The following is a 22,661-nucleotide window of genomic DNA, read 5'->3' on the forward strand; positions in this document are numbered from 1 at the left end:
TACTGTTTCCATAATGGAATACAGAGCAGCCCTGCCAATTCCTGGAATACGTTACCTCTCTCTTTCCGTGACTGTCATTTTTCAGAGATTATGGTTATATTTCCATGCACAGATGTATAGATTCAATTATTATGTTAGGTATAGTGGGTGTCAATAAGCCTGGGTAATCAAAAGGTTAGGGAAAAAAAGACAGCAGGAAAAGTGTTGGAGTAAAACTTCCATAACCTTTAGGAAAAGTCACAGAAAGTGATTGCTGTAATATATGTTACATGCTATGTTAAGTCTCTGCTAAGAGGTAATCTGTGTCAGTAGTTCGCAACCTGGGATGCATCTTGCTAGGCCCATTCTATACATATGTAGTGTCAATGGTTAGGTACTATGTGGTGCCAGGCACTGTTCTAAGAACTTTACACACACAGAGACACATATCCATTTAATCATCTCTTCAGTCCTATGAAACAGAAATTAGTATTATCTTCATTTTATAGATGAAATGAATCACAGAGAAATTAAATAACATGCCCAAGGGCATATAGCTGGAAAGTAATGAAATCGGAATTCAAATTCAGATAATCTGGCTACTGTGCACAGGTTCCAAAACAATACACTTATTTTCTATACACACCAAAAATCTATATTGCTAATTTAAGCTAGAGCTGAGACCAAAATACTGAAATACAGGCCTCCCAACTTCTAGATCAAACAGTATCATTTTCATTAATTCTCACTTATTAAATGCTTATCTCACTCGATAATCCCATAATCCTAGGAGGTACGTATCATCTCAATTTTAAAGAAATGGCTTGAAAATGTAAAGCAAATTGGTGGCAGAACCAGCAGGGGAATCTGTGTCTTTCAACCTCCAAAACCCCAGTTATAATGACTCTATTCAACTGTTTTAATACACAATGTTATTCCTTTGTAACATATATCTATTTTAACCTTTATGTGATTTCCATTAAACTCCAAATAAGCTCATTCTGATGTACTGCAATAATTTTCTTATTCTGAATTATCTGTTAAAAGTTACTTTAAGAAAAGTACTTAGGCCTAATTTTACATAGAGAATACTAAAGAATAATTCTTAGGGCAGGAATCCATGGTCGGAATGATTTGTGTTTGAATTACGACATACAGGACTTGTCCAGGCATGCTGTAATACTAGTTTTGTGAAACTCTGGTGTAATAAATAGCTACCTTTATCTAAACCAATGTCATTTACTACACTAAAAAAAGACAATTAAAATCTTAGCCAGGAAAACTAACACATACATTGGAACTCTTCCTACATTCTTTTATGTTCTAACACTCAGTTGCTATCTCTAAATTTCTGGTTTGCATATGAAAGCCAGTAAATCACAACAAACCTATATTCTGAAAAATTTATATTTAGAAGAGCCAATGCCTTAGGAAAAAGTGTTACTTTATAAGGTAATATTTTTGTAGAAAGATACACTTACTTCTGCTTTTTTACGAGCCTCCATAGCTTTCATAAGCATCATGTGCTGTCGCCTTCGCTCTCGTTCCTATTAGGCCAGATAAAATGTGGAAAATAACTCAACCACAATTAACAGTTTGATTTTCCAATGGAAAAACAAAAACAAAAACAAAACAAAAACTCAGTATAGCATGTTTAGCATTTATAGACAAGTCACAGTAAATACTAAATATAAGACAAGAATGGCCAGTCTGTGCATGTTTTAGTTCAGGTTTAGAAAGCAAATACAAGAACAATCAAAAGCAAAAAGGTAAAGCAATGAACATGGAGACAGTGTAAACAGAAGCATACAAGATTTACTTATGGTCAGTTGTGATGCTCCTTCAAAAGCTGGCAGAACGAAAAGCATAATGGTTGGCTGGAACAGGTCAGTTACCTTACATCTGCTATTAGAAAAACCACAAATACTATGGCCAATTAAACCAAAGGTTGTGTTGTTCTTAAAATTTTAGATCAGGAAGAAATTGATTTATAGTCACTTTAACTTCATGATTTTAGAGTTGGTTATTTTATTTCAACTACAAAATCATTTTGTAAATCCAATAAGCCACCAACAAATTAAAGATTTTTTAAGGCTTTTATACCAATTTAGTTAAACTAGTCTTGTTTCACATACAACACCAGTGAAATGGGATATTCCTATTTACTGATGTCTGCCACCTGATACACTATTTAAAGCCACAAAAGCTGCACCATGGGCTAACAGGTGGAATCTTAAAGGCACAGTATGAAAATAAGGTAAGCACTGGTTTAATTTGATAATCTCACTTTACTTTTAAAATAAAAAAATCACATATTTATAATATCTAATTGATTTTTTTGTTTAAGCATATTTGGTTTCTCCAAAGGGATATTTCCAAAATTATTTCTAAAATTTGTCTATGAAACCAGAATATATTTCATATTCTCTCATCAAGCAAACTCAAAATTCCCACTGTATTCAATGGCAGTTTTGCATCTAGAATGATGGGAGAATATTGGTCATAATTATACCTAATTGTATAGTGATCCAACTTTCTTTGTGACATCAGTAATGTAAATTTTTAGACAGCAGCCTTATTTAAGGCTTGTACAATTCAGTGTAAAATCTTGGAGATGCATCATACTTCTTTATAGACAGACAAGCAGATGTATGCAATGCACTGTGCTGTAAGCCATGCAGCAGTATGTAATATGACAGCAGCCAGTGCTACACTTTATGCATTGCTATGACAACCATATCACAACCAAATCACAATGCGGTGTTAGATGTACAAAAATAAACATACCCATACCATATCTAGTCTATGCCTCTCCAACTCCTGGTAGAAAGAGTTGGCACAACATTATGAAACAGAAATCACAGAGTCATAAAACCAATTTTTCAACCCCCCAAAAAGACACCAATACCAAAGCAAGGCAATAAACTGTAGGTTGAAGGAAAAACTTAAGCAGAAATTATATCAGAAATTTTAAAGAAAATATTTTGAAGATTTTCCCCCAAATAGGTTTAAGCAATGGTATAAAATGTACATTCAACAGTTGTATAACTATACATTACAGACCTGATGTTTCAGAAGAACAGCTTGTTGTCTTCTCATTTCTTTTTCCTTAAAAATAAGAAACTTTTAATACATGATTTTTAGAGAAGATTTAGAACATGCTAAAATTGTTAAAAGTTCTTTTTCTGAGATTCTATAGTCTTCCATTAGGTTGAACCATATGAAATGGCCAATATTCAATAATTTTTTACTTATAAAATGTCAATTTGATTTTGTATGCTTCTACCCAACAAATACTTACATACAAAGTGTATAACATAGCAAATATGGTAGCAAGGATCTTTCTTCAGCAGTCATTTTTACTTAAAATTTAATGAATGACTGATCTAACTGCACATTTCAATGGCACATTCATTGAACTAACTAGCTAGATGGTCAGAGTCTATCAGATATAACCCACACATGTATTTTTTAATCAGTGTGATACATTATGGTGCAACGCTCAAATCTAGCCAATTAGAACTCTCTCCATTCTGAATATGAACTCTCAAATATACTCTATAATTAACATCATGTTTTTCATTTCTATACACTACATATGAATTAAAGTGATAAAAACTAGGCAAGCAGTGTGAAATTTTCATGTCCACCTATGATTCAGGGCACCATTCCAAGGGGATGGGGCGTAAGGCAAACCATTCAAGGAACGTCACCAATCTCATTATTTTTATAAAGGTAAAATATGGTGAAATTAATATTAACGGCAAACATGAAAAGGTAGAAATTTAAAAAATAAAGTAAGAGAGTCTATGTAGAAAAGATAAACAGTCCCTGGCTTTACAAAGTATAACTGTGGTGGCTCTTTCCAGTACCAGTAGGTTCACCCAGCTACCCGCTTTCAGTATTCAGTTACTGGTGGATGGCAGGGTGGGGGAGGGGAGGAAGGGGACATCTCTCTTATACTCCATGCCAGGAAATCAGAACAAAACACCCCCAAATACTTGAAGTTAAAATAATTAAAAACAGCTAATTTTGTTATTGGTAAATAACAGTTGATGAGGTTTGGCTTTCGTTTCTGTAGGCTTTTCATTTTTAATAGATAAAACAGTTGCTGAATATTAACAAAGAAAAAGTTATAAAGGGGAGAATCAGACTGAGACACAAAAATAAACATACCTATACCATATCTAGTCTATGGCTAAACATAAACATAAACAACACACAAAACAGTTTTTTTGGGGGAGTCATTCTTATTTAGCAAAACTACATACAGGTATTAAGCAACAATTTGCATTTCTGATTTGATGTCTCCTAAAGAGCTCAAAGCGTTACAAAAAAACCCTGCATAATAAAATAAAAATACACATACAGTATACATACAAATAAAAACATACATTATACACATGCTGTATCTGCTAAACATATATTCAGATAGTCATTTTGAAGACATATTGTTTCATATAATTGATGCCAGTATAACATACAGTTTTTATTTTTCAAAAGTAAAAGCTCTGATTCTCATCTAAACTAACCTTTATTCGTTTCTCGGCCTCCAATAATTTGGCATTTGCTGCTTCTTCCTTCTTTTTCTTTTTAGCCTGTGCATGCAAAACAGGTCTCAAAGTCATGCAACAGCACCACTACAACTTGCAAATAATGTCAGACTTGAAATGAAGCTACATGTCTCACAAGGTACGAAACAATATGTAACATATATGGAGACAATTACAGATTTCCCCCCAGTTAACATTATGTTTAATGTAATAATTGTGTTTCTAATTTATAGGTTAGCATTAGAATACACAAAAATTTCTTAGATTCATAAGAATATGACAGCTTTTCTTCTTCAAGCTCTGTTAAAAGTCTGAAATAATTGAGTGTTTATGTTCTTTTACCTTAAAATTTAATCACAGAAAAATGATTTTATGTCATTTATTGTTTTTCTGATTTTAAAAGTAAAACATAATCACTGTAAAACATTTAGAAAACAGAATAGATTTTAATTGATAAATAAAAATTATTTCAAGAATTAGTAATATTTGAGAATGAACATGTTAACTTTATTTAAAATTTACTTTTAAATCTTAAAAATTTGAGATAAAGAAATTCATTATTGGATTATATCTTTTAAGTTAAGCATATTAGGTCTGATTTTCCCCATCTCTGTATAGTGTGGTTAAGTTCAAGTGTTTTTTTTTTTTTTAATAGAATGAAAACTTGTAATCTTATCTTTCATGAGTCACAATCTGACTATTAAGATCATGCTATTTATCAAACATAAGCTTCATAATCTTAAAATCATGAACTGTGTAGAAGTTTCATAACTACCTAGCAGTTATTGTCAGTTTACTTTAAAATAATATTTTCAATTTCTGGTTTTTAAAATTAATTTGAAATGGGTAAGAAAATATGTGTGTATTTCTAGAAGGAATAAAACTGTAACAGAGAAAACCTCAGTTATCTGGAGCCCTCAGGGAATAAACTGCTCTATAAGGCAGCAGTTTCTGGAATGGTGGAGAAGTTGTAATAATTTTAAACATGAAGTTTATTTTCACTATTTCAGATGGAAATAATTTTGAGACGTGCCTGCTTAGACACCACTATGCCTGTGTACTGTGTACTGTGTCTAATTTGGCGTATTCTTGATGACTCAGGGCAATTATTTTGAACATCAGTCATACTGCACAGCTCCAAAGAGTAATGCCTTTGGGCTATTAAGGTTTTGAAAATTGCTTGCTATTCAAATAAAAGATTACAGGCTGTTGCTAGGCTTTTCAGTTCCTATATGTGCTAGCTGAAGTTTTCCTGTATTTTTTCCTTGCTATCTTTTGCCTATTACTTTTGCTGTTGCCAACAGATGTCCCCTCTATCTCTATTCTAATTAGCCTTGCAAGGAAGAGGGATATGCTAGAAATCAGAAAAACAATCTGATAAAACTTTGTACATTTAAAATTTATTTTTACTTTTGAAATGTTTACTTCTGTAAACATTTGTTTCTAAACTAAAAGTAAATATCGGACTATAAGCCCTAATGATTTTTCTTTTGTTGTTTACTTTTATAGAAGTAAAACATTTTACCGCATGAACTTTATGACAACTCCATTGACTGCTCAGAAGTTTTCCTGTTTCTTTTGTCTCATTTTGTATATCTTTATTGTTGGGATTAGATTAGCTTGCTAAATAAGGCTCAGATAAAGTTTTATTCTATGCAGAATGTTTAAAGAGAGTATCTGACAAACGTGAGAAAACATGCATGTAAAATCTTTATTTTTGCAGACTTAAAAATATATGGCTATATTACTTTAATTATGTTAAATTAAGAATTCTACCTCTAGAATTTGCTGAGCTCGAAGTTCTTTTTCCATTCTGATTTGCTGTATTCTCTTAATTTTTTCCTGTAGGAAAAGTTATGATAACTTGAGATAATAAACTGAGTAAAGAGTATTTGAGCAGAATCAAATAATAAAAATATAAGTACAAAATTACCAAAGGCAGGACATAAAAATTTAATTATTTAGTATAAAATCATATATATTTTCATGTCTGAAACTAATATGATTTGATAAAGTTTCTCATAATTTGTAAAATGCAAATGCTAAATAAACAGAAACTCAGCAAAGCAAGCTGATTAAACTATATACCCTGAAGATCTTTATAAATATTTGCAATTACAAATAATACTTAACTTGAAATAAATATAGTACTTAATAGTAGAAAAATCATGTATCAGCAGTCAGAAAACATATAGCCAGTTCTGGATTACAGTCATTTATTGAATGGTCTTGAGCAAATAATAACTATTCTTGTGTAAAATAGTGAGAGGTGTTTGCCCTTTCTCATTTGTCATGATTAAATAAAATGCTTTAAAAAGTATACAGTGACACAATTGTAACATTATTAACAATAATTTCCATTCTAAAATTTATTTCACATGTTGAATAGCATGACAATATAACATTGCTTATAATTATCACAATTAGCCCATTTCAGAAATAACCTGTAACATTATTTTAAAATTAATTAATTATAATTTAACATTCCAGGAAATCATTTGTAGGACATAATTGGGGTACACATTGTCTAAATTTAATAACCTGATTATTGGATATGTTTTATAACTTAGTGATCATATAAATTTTGACAAAAATTTACATTTTAATTTAAAAAATTATCTCATATTAATTATCTCATATTCTATAAAACATTCTTAGAAATTTCATGTTCTTTAATCCATTCAGAAGTCCCAAATTGGCACTGATGGGAATAAATACAAGTTAAAAAAGAAAATTCAAAGTTTCCTAATTGAAAACTGTACTTATCCTAGAATTTCCAGGGCCAACACATTTTATACACCTGTATTTCACAATGCCTGCTCCTATCTCCAGATGCTAGTTGTACTTATTGAAGTTATACTTTGATATACATTTTAATTGTTTTATGTACACTGATGTTATTGATTCCCTGCAGGAGTCTACTGCAGGATGATGAAATTTTAGGGATTACTGTTCTGATTTCACAAGAATGATCACATTCTTTGATTTTGGTGATCCTATCTTGGTACTGAGTATTAATTGTAGGCTGTCAAAAATAAAAACCTCAAAGTGGGCCGGGCACTGTGGCTCACACCTGTAATCCCAGCACTCTGAGAGGCCGAGGTGGGCAGATCATCTGAGGTCAGGAGTTCGAGAAATGAACAGTGCTAGGTGGTGAAATCCTGTCTCTACTAAAAATGCAAAAAATTAGCCGGGTGTAGTGGTGCATGCCTATAATCCCAGCTACCTGGCAGGCTGAGGCAGAAGAACTGCTGGAATCCCGGAGGCGGAGGCTGCAGTGAGCAGAGATCATGCCACTGAAATTCCAGCCTGGGCAACAGAGGGAGACTCTGTCTAAAAAAACAAAAAACAAAACAAAGAAAAACAAAACAAAAAATAAAACCCAAAACCCCAAAGTGTATCTTTTGTTTAATTTCCAAGTCTTAGAAAAGATTGTATTTGATCCATATTTGCAGTATTTATTTGAATTAGAACTTGATATCTGAGAAAAGTATACTCTTGATCTAACTTTCCTGCTCTTGTCAGTTATAACATTATAAGGTGCTATGTTTTCAAGTCAGCAAAAGTCATTCATTGTTCTCTTAAGCACAGATAGGCAGGGAATGTTGGGGCTGACATACACAATCTAAAGCTTTATCTTAACTATTCAAGTGACTTTTATATATATCCATATATATTTGGTAGTGTTATCATTAGCATGTAGATAAGATAAACATGGTAAATTACTATAATACAGGTTAACTTTACAATGTCGGGTACTCAACCACTGAGCTGGTCACTTTACATTTAATATCTTATCAATCATTAAAAAATCATAGAAGCTTAAATTATCTTCTTTTTATATAAGAGAAAACTGAGGTTCTCAGCAAGTAAATATTTTGTCTGAAGTCCAATACGTAGTAATACAGAGTCCTGGTCAGATCCCAATGCCTGTGTGCCTCCTGCTTTGTAATAATGTTTCTGAAATCTTCCAGAAAACTGTCTTAAGGACTGCCTGGTGATATTTTTGGTCTACTAGGTGGAAAAAATAATCCAAAGGATGAAAACACATACCCTATTTTATTCTAGATCAAATGCTGACTTTAAAATAGATCCTATATAACAGATAGTATGAGTAGAATTACTCTATACTTCGATTCACTTTGTTGAATCAAATAAATGAGATGGTATTCTGAGATTGGCCTCAGATAAATATCTTGATAAATATTAAGACCAGTTCATTTGCATTAATGTTGCTGGAAACTTTGGAGCTCAATGCTTTTTCAATGAGTAGCAAAGACCATGTGGATTTAGGTTGTAGCTACTGTAAGACTTTAAGATCATAAAGCTGAATTTAAAGTACTGATGGGATCTAATGAGTCTCCAGCCATTAGGAAATAGAATAAGCTATAAAACTTTTTAAATAAAAGTATAACAGAAACAACAGTATTTCACTTAAAAATGAAATATGAACTTATTTTTTCATATATACTCTTTAGTAAATATATTTTAACAAATGCATTCATTAGCCTATTTCAGGTCAATCTTACAATGTCTAGCAGTCACAATTAACAAACTAAGGATGGAATTCAAGTTTACAACTGCTACTTTAAATTATGGTGGTAAAAGAGTATACTGTGTAGTTGGATGTTTTATATTTATTTTTAAAAAGTTGAGCATGTGTTTTGTTGCCGGTCACTGCAGTAGGCACTTTATGTTCATTATCTCATTTATTCAGATATTGCAATTAACTTCTTTTACGATGGAAGAAATAAAGACTTAAGGGTTAAGTCATTCATCTAAGGTCACAAAATTATTAAGTAGCAGAGCCCATATTTAACCGTAGGCTGCCTGACTACAAACTCAAATCCTAAATCCCAACTCTATAGCAACTTTTCTAGTCATATTGCTTTAGTTAATACTGGAAGAAACCTTAGAGATAATCACATCAAATCCAACCCAAGCCCCTTATTTAGCAGGTATTTACATAGTAACATAATTGATTTCATTTCATTCTCAGAAATAACTACTTGCTTCCTAACATTTTTAAAAGAATAGTACTTTCTCCCATTTCCTTTCTGCTTTAATGTTACCATGAATATGAGGAGATGGGAGAGTAGTTTACACATTCTCATCTTAAATGAAGCTGAATACCTTCTCACTTAATTTTTATCTATGAAAATTTAAAAATTACTTCTCTTACCTAAACTTAATTTTGAAAACCACACGGGGAGAAATATTGTAGATACAAGACAGAGAACTCTGGATTTGCTAAAATAATGCTCTCATCTATTTTTTTTTTTTTTTTTTGCAGTGACAACTTTTAAGTAACCCTGAAAGCATTCAGAAGCAATGAAGGCAAATCTTATTTTGTATAACTTAAATTTAATTTTCTACTAATATTTTACATGTTTAAGAACAACAGGCTTTATTAAAATTTGAACATTTGGGTAATATACTTCATTGACTGATATATTAATTTAAAAATTCTGAAAATTGTTCAAGATATCAACTTATACAAAGTCTACAAGGATATTAAAGTACTTACACAAATTTACTGTTTGGTAATCATTTCTTTAAACACTTGGAAGTAGAATACTTTATTAAACAGGTAAAATTTTAATTAAGAGAAGATAGCAATTTTCTAAATAAGACACAAACATTAATGTGAAATACAGTTATTTAAGAAATAAAAAATAATGTACATTATTAACAAATCCTCAAAATAAGTCCCATATTTTAAAAGTCAGTTCCAATACATACACATACCTGCTGTTTCATAATCTTTATCTGTTCTTTTTGCTTTCGCTTCTCCTCAGCAGCCATTATTGCTACAACAAGAAGCCAAAGGATTAGATATCATCAAAAAGGGAATGAAGAAAAGAAACCTCTCATGAATTCCCCAGTACTGACTCTTCGAGTTTATGTTATCATTTAAATCACTCACCTTGTTGTTTTTTGGCTTCTTTAGCAACTCGAGCCTGTTCCTGCTTTTGAAGTTTTCTCAAAAGCTTTATTTGTGCTGCTTGCCTGGCTATTTCTGAAAAACACAAAATTTCAAAGAATATTAACAACTTTGTGTAACTACTAACCTAAAACAGTAACTGTGTGAAAATGGTATCATCATAAAGGATATAATTTTTTATTTTTTTTTTTTTTGAGACGAAGTCTCGCTCTGTGGTCAGGCTGGAGTGCAGTGGTGCGATCTCGGCTCACTGTAATCTCCGCCTCCTGGGTTCGAGCCATTCTCCTGCCTCAGCCTCCCAAGTAGCTGGGATTACAGGCACGCGCCACCACACCCAGCTGATTTTTGTATTTTTAGTAGAGATGGGGTTTCACCATGTTGACTAGGATGGTCTTGATCTCCTGACGTCGTGATCTGCTCGCCTTGGCTTCCCAAAGGACTGGGATTACAGGTGAGAGCCACTGTGCCCGGCTGAGGATATAATATTTAAGAAAATTGCCTAAGGTCAGACAGATACCAAGTAGGAGAGTGGTGTGGTAGACAATGTCGTGTTCATTCCAATGGAAATAATCAAATTATTTCATCAAATATGATCCCATATCTAGGACTACATAAAAATGAGGTTTCTTTTAATCTTTATCAGAGAGGCTTATTTAAGTACATTTTTTTTTCACATTTCAAGTAAATCCCACTTAGTGGGAAAATAGCTGCTAGTATTTTAAGAATTGTAATGTAGCTTCAGTCCTAGCGTATATAAAAAAGGAAGACTTCCAATTAAAACAAATATAAAAGTCCCCTCCCACCCAAACTTAGTATTTCAATTAGCTATAATGGTTAAGTTCCTGAATCCAGTGGTATTTTCATTTATGACGGAGAGGGACTAAATCTCCTAAATGAAAAGAATGCAGAATTTCAATGACTTTTAAAGACAACCTAGTTCTTATTATCTTCAAGGACACATGTATGAAACTATGGTAGATGAACAAAATTAATGGCTCCAATTCTTCATTCCTCCTTTTATTCGTGCCATTTGTAATGTGACTTTGGAGCAATTCCCATCAAGAGGTGGAATATATTTTCCTGTCCCTTGATTCTGAAGTCAACCATGTGATTTTCCATGGTTAAGAGGTTGTTAGCAGTTGTGATGAAAACAGAGCTTGAAAGTTTAGTTATATTCTTTCTGCTTTTGTTCTTGTGCTTTGTCCATGACTGAAGATATGATTTGGGGACTAGGCTATTGGAAGATTGGGACACAGGGAGCCAGTTGACCCCACAAATGTGAATAAGCCCAGCCAAGATAAGCAAAGCTGCCTAGCTAATTTCCAGCTGATTCCATCTGCACAAGTGATTAAGAAAGTGTTGTATGCTACTAAGGTTTGGGGGTTGTTACCGAGCATTATTGTGGCAAAGGGTATAACAGACAAAGAAACCATGCAATATCCTTGCTTTCTTCTGCTGGTAAACTTGGTCTGAATACTTCTAACGCTAAAAGTGGTGTATAATGTTGATCATATCATCATTTTAGAAAGCATCACTTTGTATTAGACATTGTTATAAATTTTGTAGCCACTGAACACAGAAACCTAAATTATGTTCATTGACAATGAATATAATTGCTAACACGTGAATCACTTGAGCTCTTAAAAATTTCCACCATTTATTGATTGCAGGTACCGTTGTGTTAAATTTTTCTTTTTCTTTCTTTCTTTTTTTGAAAGAGTCTTGCTCTGTCGCCCAGGCTGGAGTGCAGTGGCACGATCTCGGCTCACTGCAAGCTCTGCCTCCTGGGTTTAAGCCATTCTCCTGCCTCAGCCTCCCGAGTAGCTGGGACTACAGGCGCCCGCCACCACACCCAGCTAATTGTTTGTATTTTTAGTAGAGATGGGCTTTCACCGTGTTAGCCAGGATGATCTTGATCTCCTGACCTCGTGATTCACCCGCCTCGGCCTCCCAAAGTGCTGGGATTACAGGCGTGAGCCACTGCGCCCGGCCTGTTGTGTTAAATTTATATCACCTTGTTTAATGTTCACAGCTACTTTATAAGATCAACATTATTGCCCCACTTACACGTAAAATAATTAAGGCTCCTAGAGGTTAAATAGCATAGCCAAGAAAAAAACCCAGGACTGGCTGGGCACGATGGCTCATGACTGTAATCCCAGCACTTTGGGAGGCTGAGGTAGGTGGGTCACTTGAGGTCAGGACTTCGAGACCAGCCTGGCCAACATATGAAACCCCCACCTCTACTAAAATACAAAAATTAGCCAGGCATGGTGGTGGGCACCTGTCATCCCAGCTAGTTGGGAGGCTGAAGCAGAAGAACCGCTTGATCCCGGGAGAAAAAGGTTGCAGTGAGTTGAGATTGCCCACTGCACTCCAGTGAGACTCTCTCTCAAAAAAACCCCCAAAGAAACCCCAGGACTTTCTGACGCCACAGTCTATATGCTACTATCTCTAAAAATCTTTAAGCAAAGTTTAAATGCCTTAAGATTTTAGCTAAGAATGTAACTGTATGTCCTCATAATAGCTGAAGTAAAGTTGGTCACTATGGCCAATTTTCTATCACTGAGACTTTTAAGAAGGAGAAGGAATGAAAAGAGTCAAATTTCATCTAGTAAACTAGAAGTGTTATTGAAAAATAAAATGGAAGATTATAAAGTTTTATCTCCAATGTCCCAACCGTTTTCAAAATTAGGAGGTTACAGGCATCATTAAAAATTTCTGGGTCACACAAAAAGGATCTCCTGTTCACTAAATACTCTGGGACATAAAAACTTATAAACTGACCTGCAGGGTCAGCAACCTCTGATAATAATACGGGTGAAGAATATTATTCTCATCTATAATAATGCCAGATAAATATTTCTTTAACATTAAGGATGGAAAGTTTTGAATTCTACAATAGAGACCTGACTCTGTCTTGAGATGTAAAGATGTACTGATAAAAACGTTTCATAGAAAATATGGCATAAGTATGCTCTTTTGCTCCAAGCTAAACTGATATTCTCTAATATAAGTTTAACTTTTAATAAGAAAATTCTATAATATATATAGAACCATGTTTGTGTATGAGTGTATCAGTCAATTTCAAGCCCTACACAAGTCCACAATAATTTTTGTTTATTTGTTTGAGACAAGGTCTTACTCTGTAACCCAGATGCAGTGGCATGATCATAGCTTGCTGCAGTCTCCAACTCCTGGGCTCAAGTTATCCTCTCCCCTCAGCCTCCTGAATAACCAGGACTATAGGAGTGTACCACCTTGCCCAGATAATTTTTAAAAAATTTCTTTTTGTGGTCTTGCTTTATTGCCCAGGCTGATATTGAACTCCCGGCTTCAAGCAATCCTCTCACCTTGGCCTCCCAAAGTGCTAGCATTACACAGGTATAAGCCACTGTGTCTGGCCAGTAATTTAGAAAAATCTTTGGACCAAAAAAATTTTAAAGTTCAATTCACATCTTTTTACTTTAGCAAGAAATATAAAATTTTAATTAATCATTAAAAATTTACATAGCTTAAATTTTACATTATGGGCAGTTGGAAAAGAAGATGACATGAGAAAAAGGTCGGGCACAGCAGCTCACGCCTGTAATCCCAGCACTTTGGGAGGCCAAGGCGGGGGATCACCTGAGGTCAGGAGTTTGAGGCCACCCTGGCCAACATGATGAAAACCCATCTCTACTAAAAATACCAAAAATTAGCTGGGCATTGTGATGGGTGCCTGTAATCTCAGCTACTCAGGAGGCTGAGGCAGGAGAATCGCTGATTGCGGGAGGCAGAGGTTGCAGTGAGCCAAGATCGCATCATTGCACTTCAGCCTGGGTGACAAGAGTGAAACTCCATCTTAAAATTAAAAAAAAAAAAAAAAAAAAAAAAAAAAAAAAAAGGAAAAAAAGAGAATACAAAGGAAAGAGAATGAGTTAGATACCTTGAAAAGTTTGTCCAAGCTGTAGAAATAAACTACTTCCAGTATCTTCTCATTTATTTGGTTTTTTGGTTGGTGAATATATTGTAATCACCTTTTAAAATATTAATTTGAGAAGTATCTTTTGTGGCTTACGAAATTGTCCACTTTAATTTCAAAGATGAAGTTTATTTTCATATAGAATTAGGGATATTTTGGATATAACTCATTTCTTTGATTTTAAGATGCTTTTTTAAACATCTTGATATCCCTAAGGTCAGAATGTAACTGACAACTGGCAGCTCTTTTCTTTCTTAGTGTACATCTTAAAATAATGGTGCCTGGTATAGATTACTTATAGGCATCTCAGTTTCAATCACATATGAAATGAATAGGTGTACTTGTTATTTTGGAAAATTTGAGATATTAATAGTATCAGTCAATCAATAAGCAGGTTATTTATATAGAATGGAAGTCTTTATCATATTCAAACTTTGTCAGATTTTTACCTATACACCGAGAAATTAGAGTTCTCATTTCACAATGTTTGGATGTACATTCTAAACTCACATTTATCTCACTATTCTGAACCCTTCTTCAAATTAAGTCCGGTTTCTCAGTCTACTTGGTCAGAGAAGGATAATAATATATAACAAAAACTTCTTCTAGAATCCTCTCAGATAACCCCCAAAGTGTTACCGTAGAAGGCTTTTAGAAATGAAAGAGGTGATAAAGTGCTTCATTTTTACTTTCTTTTCTTCCCAAGAAAAAATGCAAACAATACTCCATATACTTGTATATATTAATAATGATTATTTACTCACTGTTAAATAATCTTTACATACATGTTGAAAAGGAGCACATGCAATATACAATAAGGTCAAAGGTAACAGAACTTGCAAAATGCAACCCAGTATATTATAACAAGGATAAACTATGTGATTGAATACAAATCAATTTGAAATCTGGAAGGAGAATATACATTTGGTAAAAGTTGAATAATTAACTTTTACTTTGTTACAACAAAAATATAGTTAATTTTCCAAATTTAAATTTGCTATTTTAGATTCTAACTTATAATGATACTTAGATATACCAAATATCCATGAAGAGCCCATGTTTTGATTATCAGTTAATTTCAAACTTTCTTATTTTATGCAAACAATGTCCACATTCCCCAGCATTAAACATTATTCAGAAGAGTCAATAGCTTACTGACAATATCAATTTTTAAAACCCATCTATGCCTGTTAATTTACTGACTTTTTCTTTTTAACCTTCACCAGTAACTCTTTGGGATGAAAGTCTTATAAGAAATCAAATCAAATAAAAAAAATCTGACTACCATACTGATATGGTTTGGCTCTGTGTTCGCACCTGAATCTCATCTCAAACTGTAATCCCCATGTGTTGAAGGAGGGACCTGGTGCACGGGGATTGGATCATTGCAGGGGTTCCCCCCATGCTGTTCTCATGATAGTAAGTGAGTTCTCACGAGATCTGAGTTTTCTAAGTGGCAGATTCCCTTGCTCTGTCTCTCTTCTGGGTGCCTTGTGAAGAAGGTGGCTGCTTCCCCTTCCATTATGATTGTAAGTTCCCTGAGGCCTCCCAGCCATGCGAAACTGTGAGTCAATTAAAACTCTTTTCCTTTATAAATTACCCAGTCTCAGGTAGTAACTTTATAGCAGTGTGAGAATAGACTAATATACACACTAAGACAAAAAAACTTATATGATATTAAGTTATATGCTAGGCAGTTAAGCTATTAGTCAAAGTATAAACTGGAGACAATATCTGCCTGCTATCCACAAAAACTTGAAAATGATTTGTATAATATGTTTAGATTTGTATAATATATGCTTAGAAAAGTGTAATATATATTTATTACAATTGTATGATAGCAAAGATCTGGAAATAGCTTAAACAGTCATCAAAAAGAGACTGATTCAAGTCCATTTATTTTAAAAATCAAAAAGGATATACATGTACATGTGAATGGTCGCATGTGTATGTATGTGTATACATATTTCTGGAAAGATTAATTATTCCACTGATAAGAATGACAGTGTCTTTTATTTTATTTATTTATTTTTTAGACACAGGATCTCACTCTGTCACCCAGGCTGGAGTGCAGTGGCATGATCATAGCTCACTGTAACCTTGAATTCCTGGGTTCAGAGGATCCTCCCACATCAGCCTCCACAATAGCTAGGATTATAGGTGCGTGCCACCAAAGCTGGCTAATTTTTAAATTTTATTTGTAGAGATGGGGTCTTGCTTTGTTGCCCAGGCTGGTCTTAAATTCCTGGCCTCAAACAATCCTCCCACATTGGCCTCCCAAAGCACTAAGATTACATGTGTCTTTAAAGCATTCTATAGTATGAGTTTTGTCATGGATATTTGTTTTATAACAAAAAGCAAAGCAGCAACAGAGAAGTCAATATTATGATGGTGTTTACAATACATAGAAACAAGTCTTTTATACATTTCCTCAACATTTTGCTTATTTATAGGCATAATAAAAACCCATGAGAAGTAAAATTCTGTTAGATTTTTAAGTCAGTTTCATTATTAAACCTTTATTTTACATCGTTACATATCTTTACATATATGCCTTGCAAATACAAGGTATCTACACATATGTTGATATATTCAGACAGCCTTAAGCGGCTTCACATTTGTAACTAGTAACACAAACTGCAAAGCCAAACTGTTCTATTTTACTCAGCCTTCTCTTTGCCATACATAGCATGGGACTTTCATGTTGAGAACTTATGTATAATGTCAAATCATTAATACAGTTTAGGTTATTATGAGCATTTTGAACTTGACAAATGATACTTTCTGGTTATCTTACTTTTTGATTTAAATGTATTAATTTGGTATTCTGAAAATATATATACTACATCTGGACTTACAGGAGAACCCGAACTAAAAGACTGGGGTTACTTACCAGTAATTGGAGTTCTCTGACTGAAAATTTACTCCACAGATCCACATATTTTGGAGTTATTCCCATGTACCACCTCAAGGAATCGGGAGCTGTTAAAATGAGAATTTCCAGAAGGTTGGCACGACCTTAAGGCATGTGCCAAGTGCTGGTTGATTCCCTTTCTGTGCAAGCCTTAAAAGCTTAACACCCACCTTTGTCATTCTAAATAGACAGGATAGGATGTGTTTATGAATAATGGTTCTGGAAAGATTACCTAATCAAAGAACTCCAGTTACCAGTGGGACTCCTTATTTTTTCATTTTATTCTAACACAAATATTTACTTTTTAAAAATTGAGAGCAGTGTCAATCCTAATTCAAAAATATTAGAAATACTTTTAGTATACTTTTTAGTATGATTATTAGTGTTAGACACATTATGTTTCTTACCTTGAGCTTGCAGTTTTCTTAGCAACTTTGCATCTGTGTTATCTAGGAATTCAGCATTGCCAACATTTGGAGGTCGACCCTTCCGACGTCTCATCCTGGATTCCTCTCTTGCTCGCTGTCTGTCTGGATTTGGTGGTCTTCCTCTACGGCCTTCCATTGCCCTGATACGAGGAATGACATCCTCTTCTTTCAAAAGACACCACTGCATTCCCTTTTAATTAACATTTTATAGAAATAATATATTACAAACAAAATACACACAAGAGACCAATATCTCAGAAAATTCTAGCTAAAAATTGCATATATTTTGGAATTTATAACATTGGTATATAAACTTTAGGTATTTCATTTTTAAATTAAACTTAGATGTATAATTATTCATGGCCTTTGGTATAGCTTTAATATTCTTACTTTAATGACTTAAGCTTTAATTAAATATATAGAGAGATTTGTATCTGTATCTATAAACATATAGTTATAAATCTTAATCACAATTTCTGAACTATAATGACCATCGAGTTAGCAGATATTTAAAAATACTAGTTGTGGATTGATGCCACTATAGACTGCTCTTACGGGTTATCAGTTAAGCCAAAATAATACATGAAAGTTTCTCTTTATAAATATTACAGCTAATAAATTAAGACAGAAAGAGTTAGAATATCAGGATTCTGCAATACCTAATAAATTAGTGAATCGAAGAATTGAACTTGAATGGTTGCCTATCATCAAAAAGAGACACAACCAGACAGATATTAGCCTCCTAATGGAGGTTCATACAATCACCTACCTACAAAGTAGTACTGCCCCTCACACACACACAAAAATCAAACCTGGATTTGATCAAGCCTCTAGATTTAATTACAATAACTTTAAAAGAGACACAGAAGTATACGTTAAACTATATGGCAAAATCCATTCTGTGCGAAATTCTACAAATGACCTAGTTTCTTCAACAAATACGCTGCAAGAAGAAAGCTGTAGGAAGTTTAAATGAACCTTAAAATATGTATCAAACAAGCCCAATTTGTGGACCTTACTTGGATACTTATTTAAATAGACAAACTGGCCTGGCGTGGTGGCTCACGCCTGTAATCCCAGCACTTTGGGAGGCCGAGGCGGGCGGATCACCTGAGGTCAGGAGTTCGAGACCAGCTTGGCCAACATGGTGAAACCCTGTCTCTACTAAAAACACAAAAATTAGCTGGGCATGGTGACAGGCACCTGTAATCCCAGCTACTCAGGAGGATGAGGCAGGAGAATGGTTTGAACCCGGGAGGCGGAGGTTGCAGTAAGCCGAGATCACACCATTGCACTCCCGCCTGGGGTCAAGAGCAAGACTTCATCTCTAAATAAATACAGAGACAGACAAACTGTTAAGAAAATTTGAATAATAAAGAGACAATTGAAAATCTGAGCAATGACTGAGAGTTGATGATATCAAGAACATATCAATGTAAATAAGTACAACCACTATGGAGAACAGTTCAGAGGTCCCTCAAAAAACTAAAAATAGAGCTACTATATAATTCAGCAATTCCACTGCTAGGTATATATCTAAAAGAAAGTAAATGAATACATTGAAGATGTATCTGCATTCCCATGTTTACTGCAGCACTGTTCACAATAGCCAGGATTTGGAAGCAACCCATGTGTTAGATGGATAAAGAAAATGTGGTAAATATACACCACACAATATACACCACACTATTCAGCCATTAAGAAAAATGAGATCCTTTCATTTGCAATAACATCATGGATGGAACTAGAGAATATCACATTAAGTGAAACAAGCCAGGCCCAGAAAGATAAGTTTTGCATGTTCTCGCTTATTTGTGGGAGCTAAAAATTAAAACAATTGAACTCAACGGAGATAGAAAGCAGAATGATAGTTGCCAGAGGCTGGGAAGGATAGTGAGAGGAGAGGGGAAAGGGAGTGGAGATGATTAATGGTTATAAAAAATAGGTGGGTAAAATAAATAAGATCTAGTATTTGATAGCACAACATGGTGACTACAATCAACAATAATTTATCATACATTTAAAAAAACCTAAAAGAGTGTAACTGGATTGTTTGTAACACAAAGAAAGGATAAATGCTTGAGGTGATGAATACCCCATTTACTTTGATGTTATTATTTTGCATTGTATGCCTGTATCAAAGTATCTCATGTGGCTGGGCGCGGTGGCTCACACCTGTAATCCCAGCATTTTGGGAGGCTAAGGCGGATGGAACTCCTGAAGTCAGGAGTTTGAGACCAGCCTGGCCAACATGGTGAAACCCCATCTCTACTAAAAATACAAAAATTAGCTGGGCATGGTGGTGGGTGCCTGTAGTACTAGCTACTTGGGAGAGTGACACAGGAGAATGGCTTCAACCCGGGAGGTGGAGGTTGCAGTGAGCCGAGATGGCACACTGTACTCCAGCCTGGGCGACACAGCGAGACTCCGTCTCAAAAAAACAAAAACAAAACAAAACAAAACACTCGTGTACCCCATAAATATATATACCTATTATGTACTCACAAAAATGAAAAAATTAAAAAGAAATTATATATTAAAAGTATAATAATGGTATTGTGGTCATGAGTCCTTACCTTTTAGAGTCACAAATGGAAACATTCCTTCAACAAATTTTGGAAGGGAGAAGTAGATGAGGGTATATGTAAAGCAATATTGGTCAAAATGATAATTCCTAAAGCTTATGATGGGTACAAGGTATATATTATCAGTCCATCTATTTCTGTATATATTTGAGATTTCCCATTATAAGCCTCCTAGTGGAAGCACACACCAACACAATGCTAGTGTATTGTAAGAATAATTTTGTGGCCGGGTGCAGTGGCTCATGCCTATAATACCAGCACTTTGGGAGGCCAAATGGGCAGATCACAAGGTCAGGAGTTCGAGATCAGCCTGGCCAATACAGTGAAACCCCATCTCTACTAAAAACACGAAAATCAGCTGGGCATGGTGGCGTGTGTCTGTAGTCCCAGCTACTTGGGAGGCTGAGGCAGAAGAATCGCTTGAACCCAAGAGGTGGAAGTTGCAGTGAGCTGAGATTGCGCCAGAGAGCTGAGATCACGTCACTGCACTCCAACCTGGGTGAAAGAACAAGACACTGTCTCAAAATAAAAAAAATAATAATAATACAGCTTAGCACATAAATACATGTATCCTGCATGTGTCAATCAAAATAAATATACTATGTTATATTACCTTATAGTCCAAAAATAATATGTTCAGATATAGGAGACATATTTTAAAAATAACTGTCTTACTATTTCTTTTTAAGAGTTAATTCCTTCAGTATGAAGGTTAAGGAAATTTTTTAAATGTGTTTTTCTCTAAAAATATCCTTGAAGTAGAAATTTTGCTTGAGACACTAGAAGAAACTGTGTAACCAAAAATAACCCAAAGTTCTTGAGTTTTAGGTTAAACATGATTTGCCTAACCTGGGGCAAGAAGTCTATGAATATTGCAGTTAATGGGTACTAAATTGTACATGATTATGGATAATAGCTACATCCCACATTCCAAGTATTGTGTTTTGTTCCAGATACTTTGAATAGGCTACACTTTAATCTTCACAACATTTCTACCTCATATGGTGGGTTTTATCGTCTTTATATTACAATTGAGGAAATTCAGGCTGAGCAAGGTTGAATAGACAGCAAAGAACAGACTGCGATTGAAACCCATGACTGTCTCACTCTAAAACCTGTGCTCCTGACCACTATGAGTACTTGATGTTATAAAGATGTTCTTATACTTGATAAGTGACAGATCATAACATTTAGCTGTGAAAGCACAGCCAAGATTATGTCAAGAAAAGACTGTCAGAAAAAAATTAATGCATATGTTCATACATATATATGCTAAAAATAACATCTATACTAACTCCTTTCAGTAATTCTTATGTTAAAATAATTGTAAAAATTAATTCTGAGGAAAATGAAAATCTTTTGCTGAGATTCCAAATGAAGTCAGTAGGAACAATAGACGTACAAAGTGTATTTTTAGGCCATAAGTCACTAAAAAGGAAGACATCAGAATAGTTTTATGTTAGGTTATGTTCACCAGCATAGGAAGCTTTTGATTAGTTTAGCTTTTCATTTTTTTTATTATGTTCTTAAGCACCAAGGCAGCATGTATCATATAAATTGAAAAATATAAAGGTGACATTCATGATACTTGGAAGAGAAGAGGGACTAATAAAAGCCTATAAACAAATCTGCATTTGGTTTTTAAAGTATCTTATTAGTAATAAAATCAATTTTTGGCCAAAATTTTAAGAGTTTTATCAACTTTTCTTATCCAGATATAATTTTTACATAGTTATGTTTTTATTCAGCTAGGAAAATACACCTGTGTCAAAAGAGGAACAAAATATGTTGGTGCCTAAAACTTACCAGACAAATATAGTGACCATATCAGTCACATTTTTGCCCTTGGCATTTAAAAAGTAAATACTTTCTAAAGGGATTGCATATACTGGATTACTTATAATGTCTTCTGACTCCTAGATTTTAGAAAATGAGAAAAGAATCATTAGGAAAATCTGAAACTTATACTACAGCTTTAATTCATTGAAGAGCCAAAATAATTGTGGGTGAGAACAAATAGTATTTTTCTCAATAAATTTTTCCTCAGGAAAAGCAAATACAATTTATATCATTTGATTCACGTGCCATTGGCTTTTTATTTATCAGAAGAATTTAATGTTTATATATCAATTTAATTATAAGAATTTAATATATATCAAAAGAATTTTTTCTTGATTTCTAAGACTTAAGATAGTATATATTTCCTGAACATAACTGTTGTTAAGATTTTTAAAACATGGATAAGAAAAGATGATCAACAAGATGGAGATAGCAAAAGATTATTATTATTACTA

The 22,661-nt window shown here is 33.9% G+C and overlaps 1 protein-coding gene across 4 annotated transcripts in view; it reads right to left on the reverse strand.

The window, feature by feature from the left end:
• The window catches only part of BAZ2B (bromodomain adjacent to zinc finger domain 2B), a 310,475-nt gene that overhangs the window by 81,230 nt on the left and 206,584 nt on the right, over nucleotides 1-22,661 (reverse strand). For 2 of the 4 annotated variants that reach the window (XM_025405435.1, XM_025405436.1), the window contains exons 13-20: nucleotides 17,762-17,972; nucleotides 10,459-10,551; nucleotides 10,281-10,342; nucleotides 6,309-6,374; nucleotides 4,512-4,577; nucleotides 3,043-3,087; nucleotides 2,773-2,799; nucleotides 1,461-1,526 (exon numbers count right to left, since the gene is read on the reverse strand). In XM_025405435.1, the coding sequence (XP_025261220.1) occupies nucleotides 1,461-1,526; nucleotides 2,773-2,799; nucleotides 3,043-3,087; nucleotides 4,512-4,577; nucleotides 6,309-6,374; nucleotides 10,281-10,342; nucleotides 10,459-10,551; nucleotides 17,762-17,972 (636 nt within the window). The remainder of the gene's footprint in view (nucleotides 1-1,460; nucleotides 1,527-2,772; nucleotides 2,800-3,042; nucleotides 3,088-4,511; nucleotides 4,578-6,308; nucleotides 6,375-10,280; nucleotides 10,343-10,458; nucleotides 10,552-17,761; nucleotides 17,973-22,661) is intronic. The other 2 variants (XM_025405437.1, XM_025405434.1) reach the window with 1 other exon arrangement.

The sequence above is a fragment of the Theropithecus gelada genome, chromosome 12, assembly GCF_003255815.1.
Source record: "Theropithecus gelada isolate Dixy chromosome 12, Tgel_1.0, whole genome shotgun sequence".
NCBI classification, from domain to species: Eukaryota; Metazoa; Chordata; class Mammalia; order Primates; family Cercopithecidae; genus Theropithecus; species Theropithecus gelada.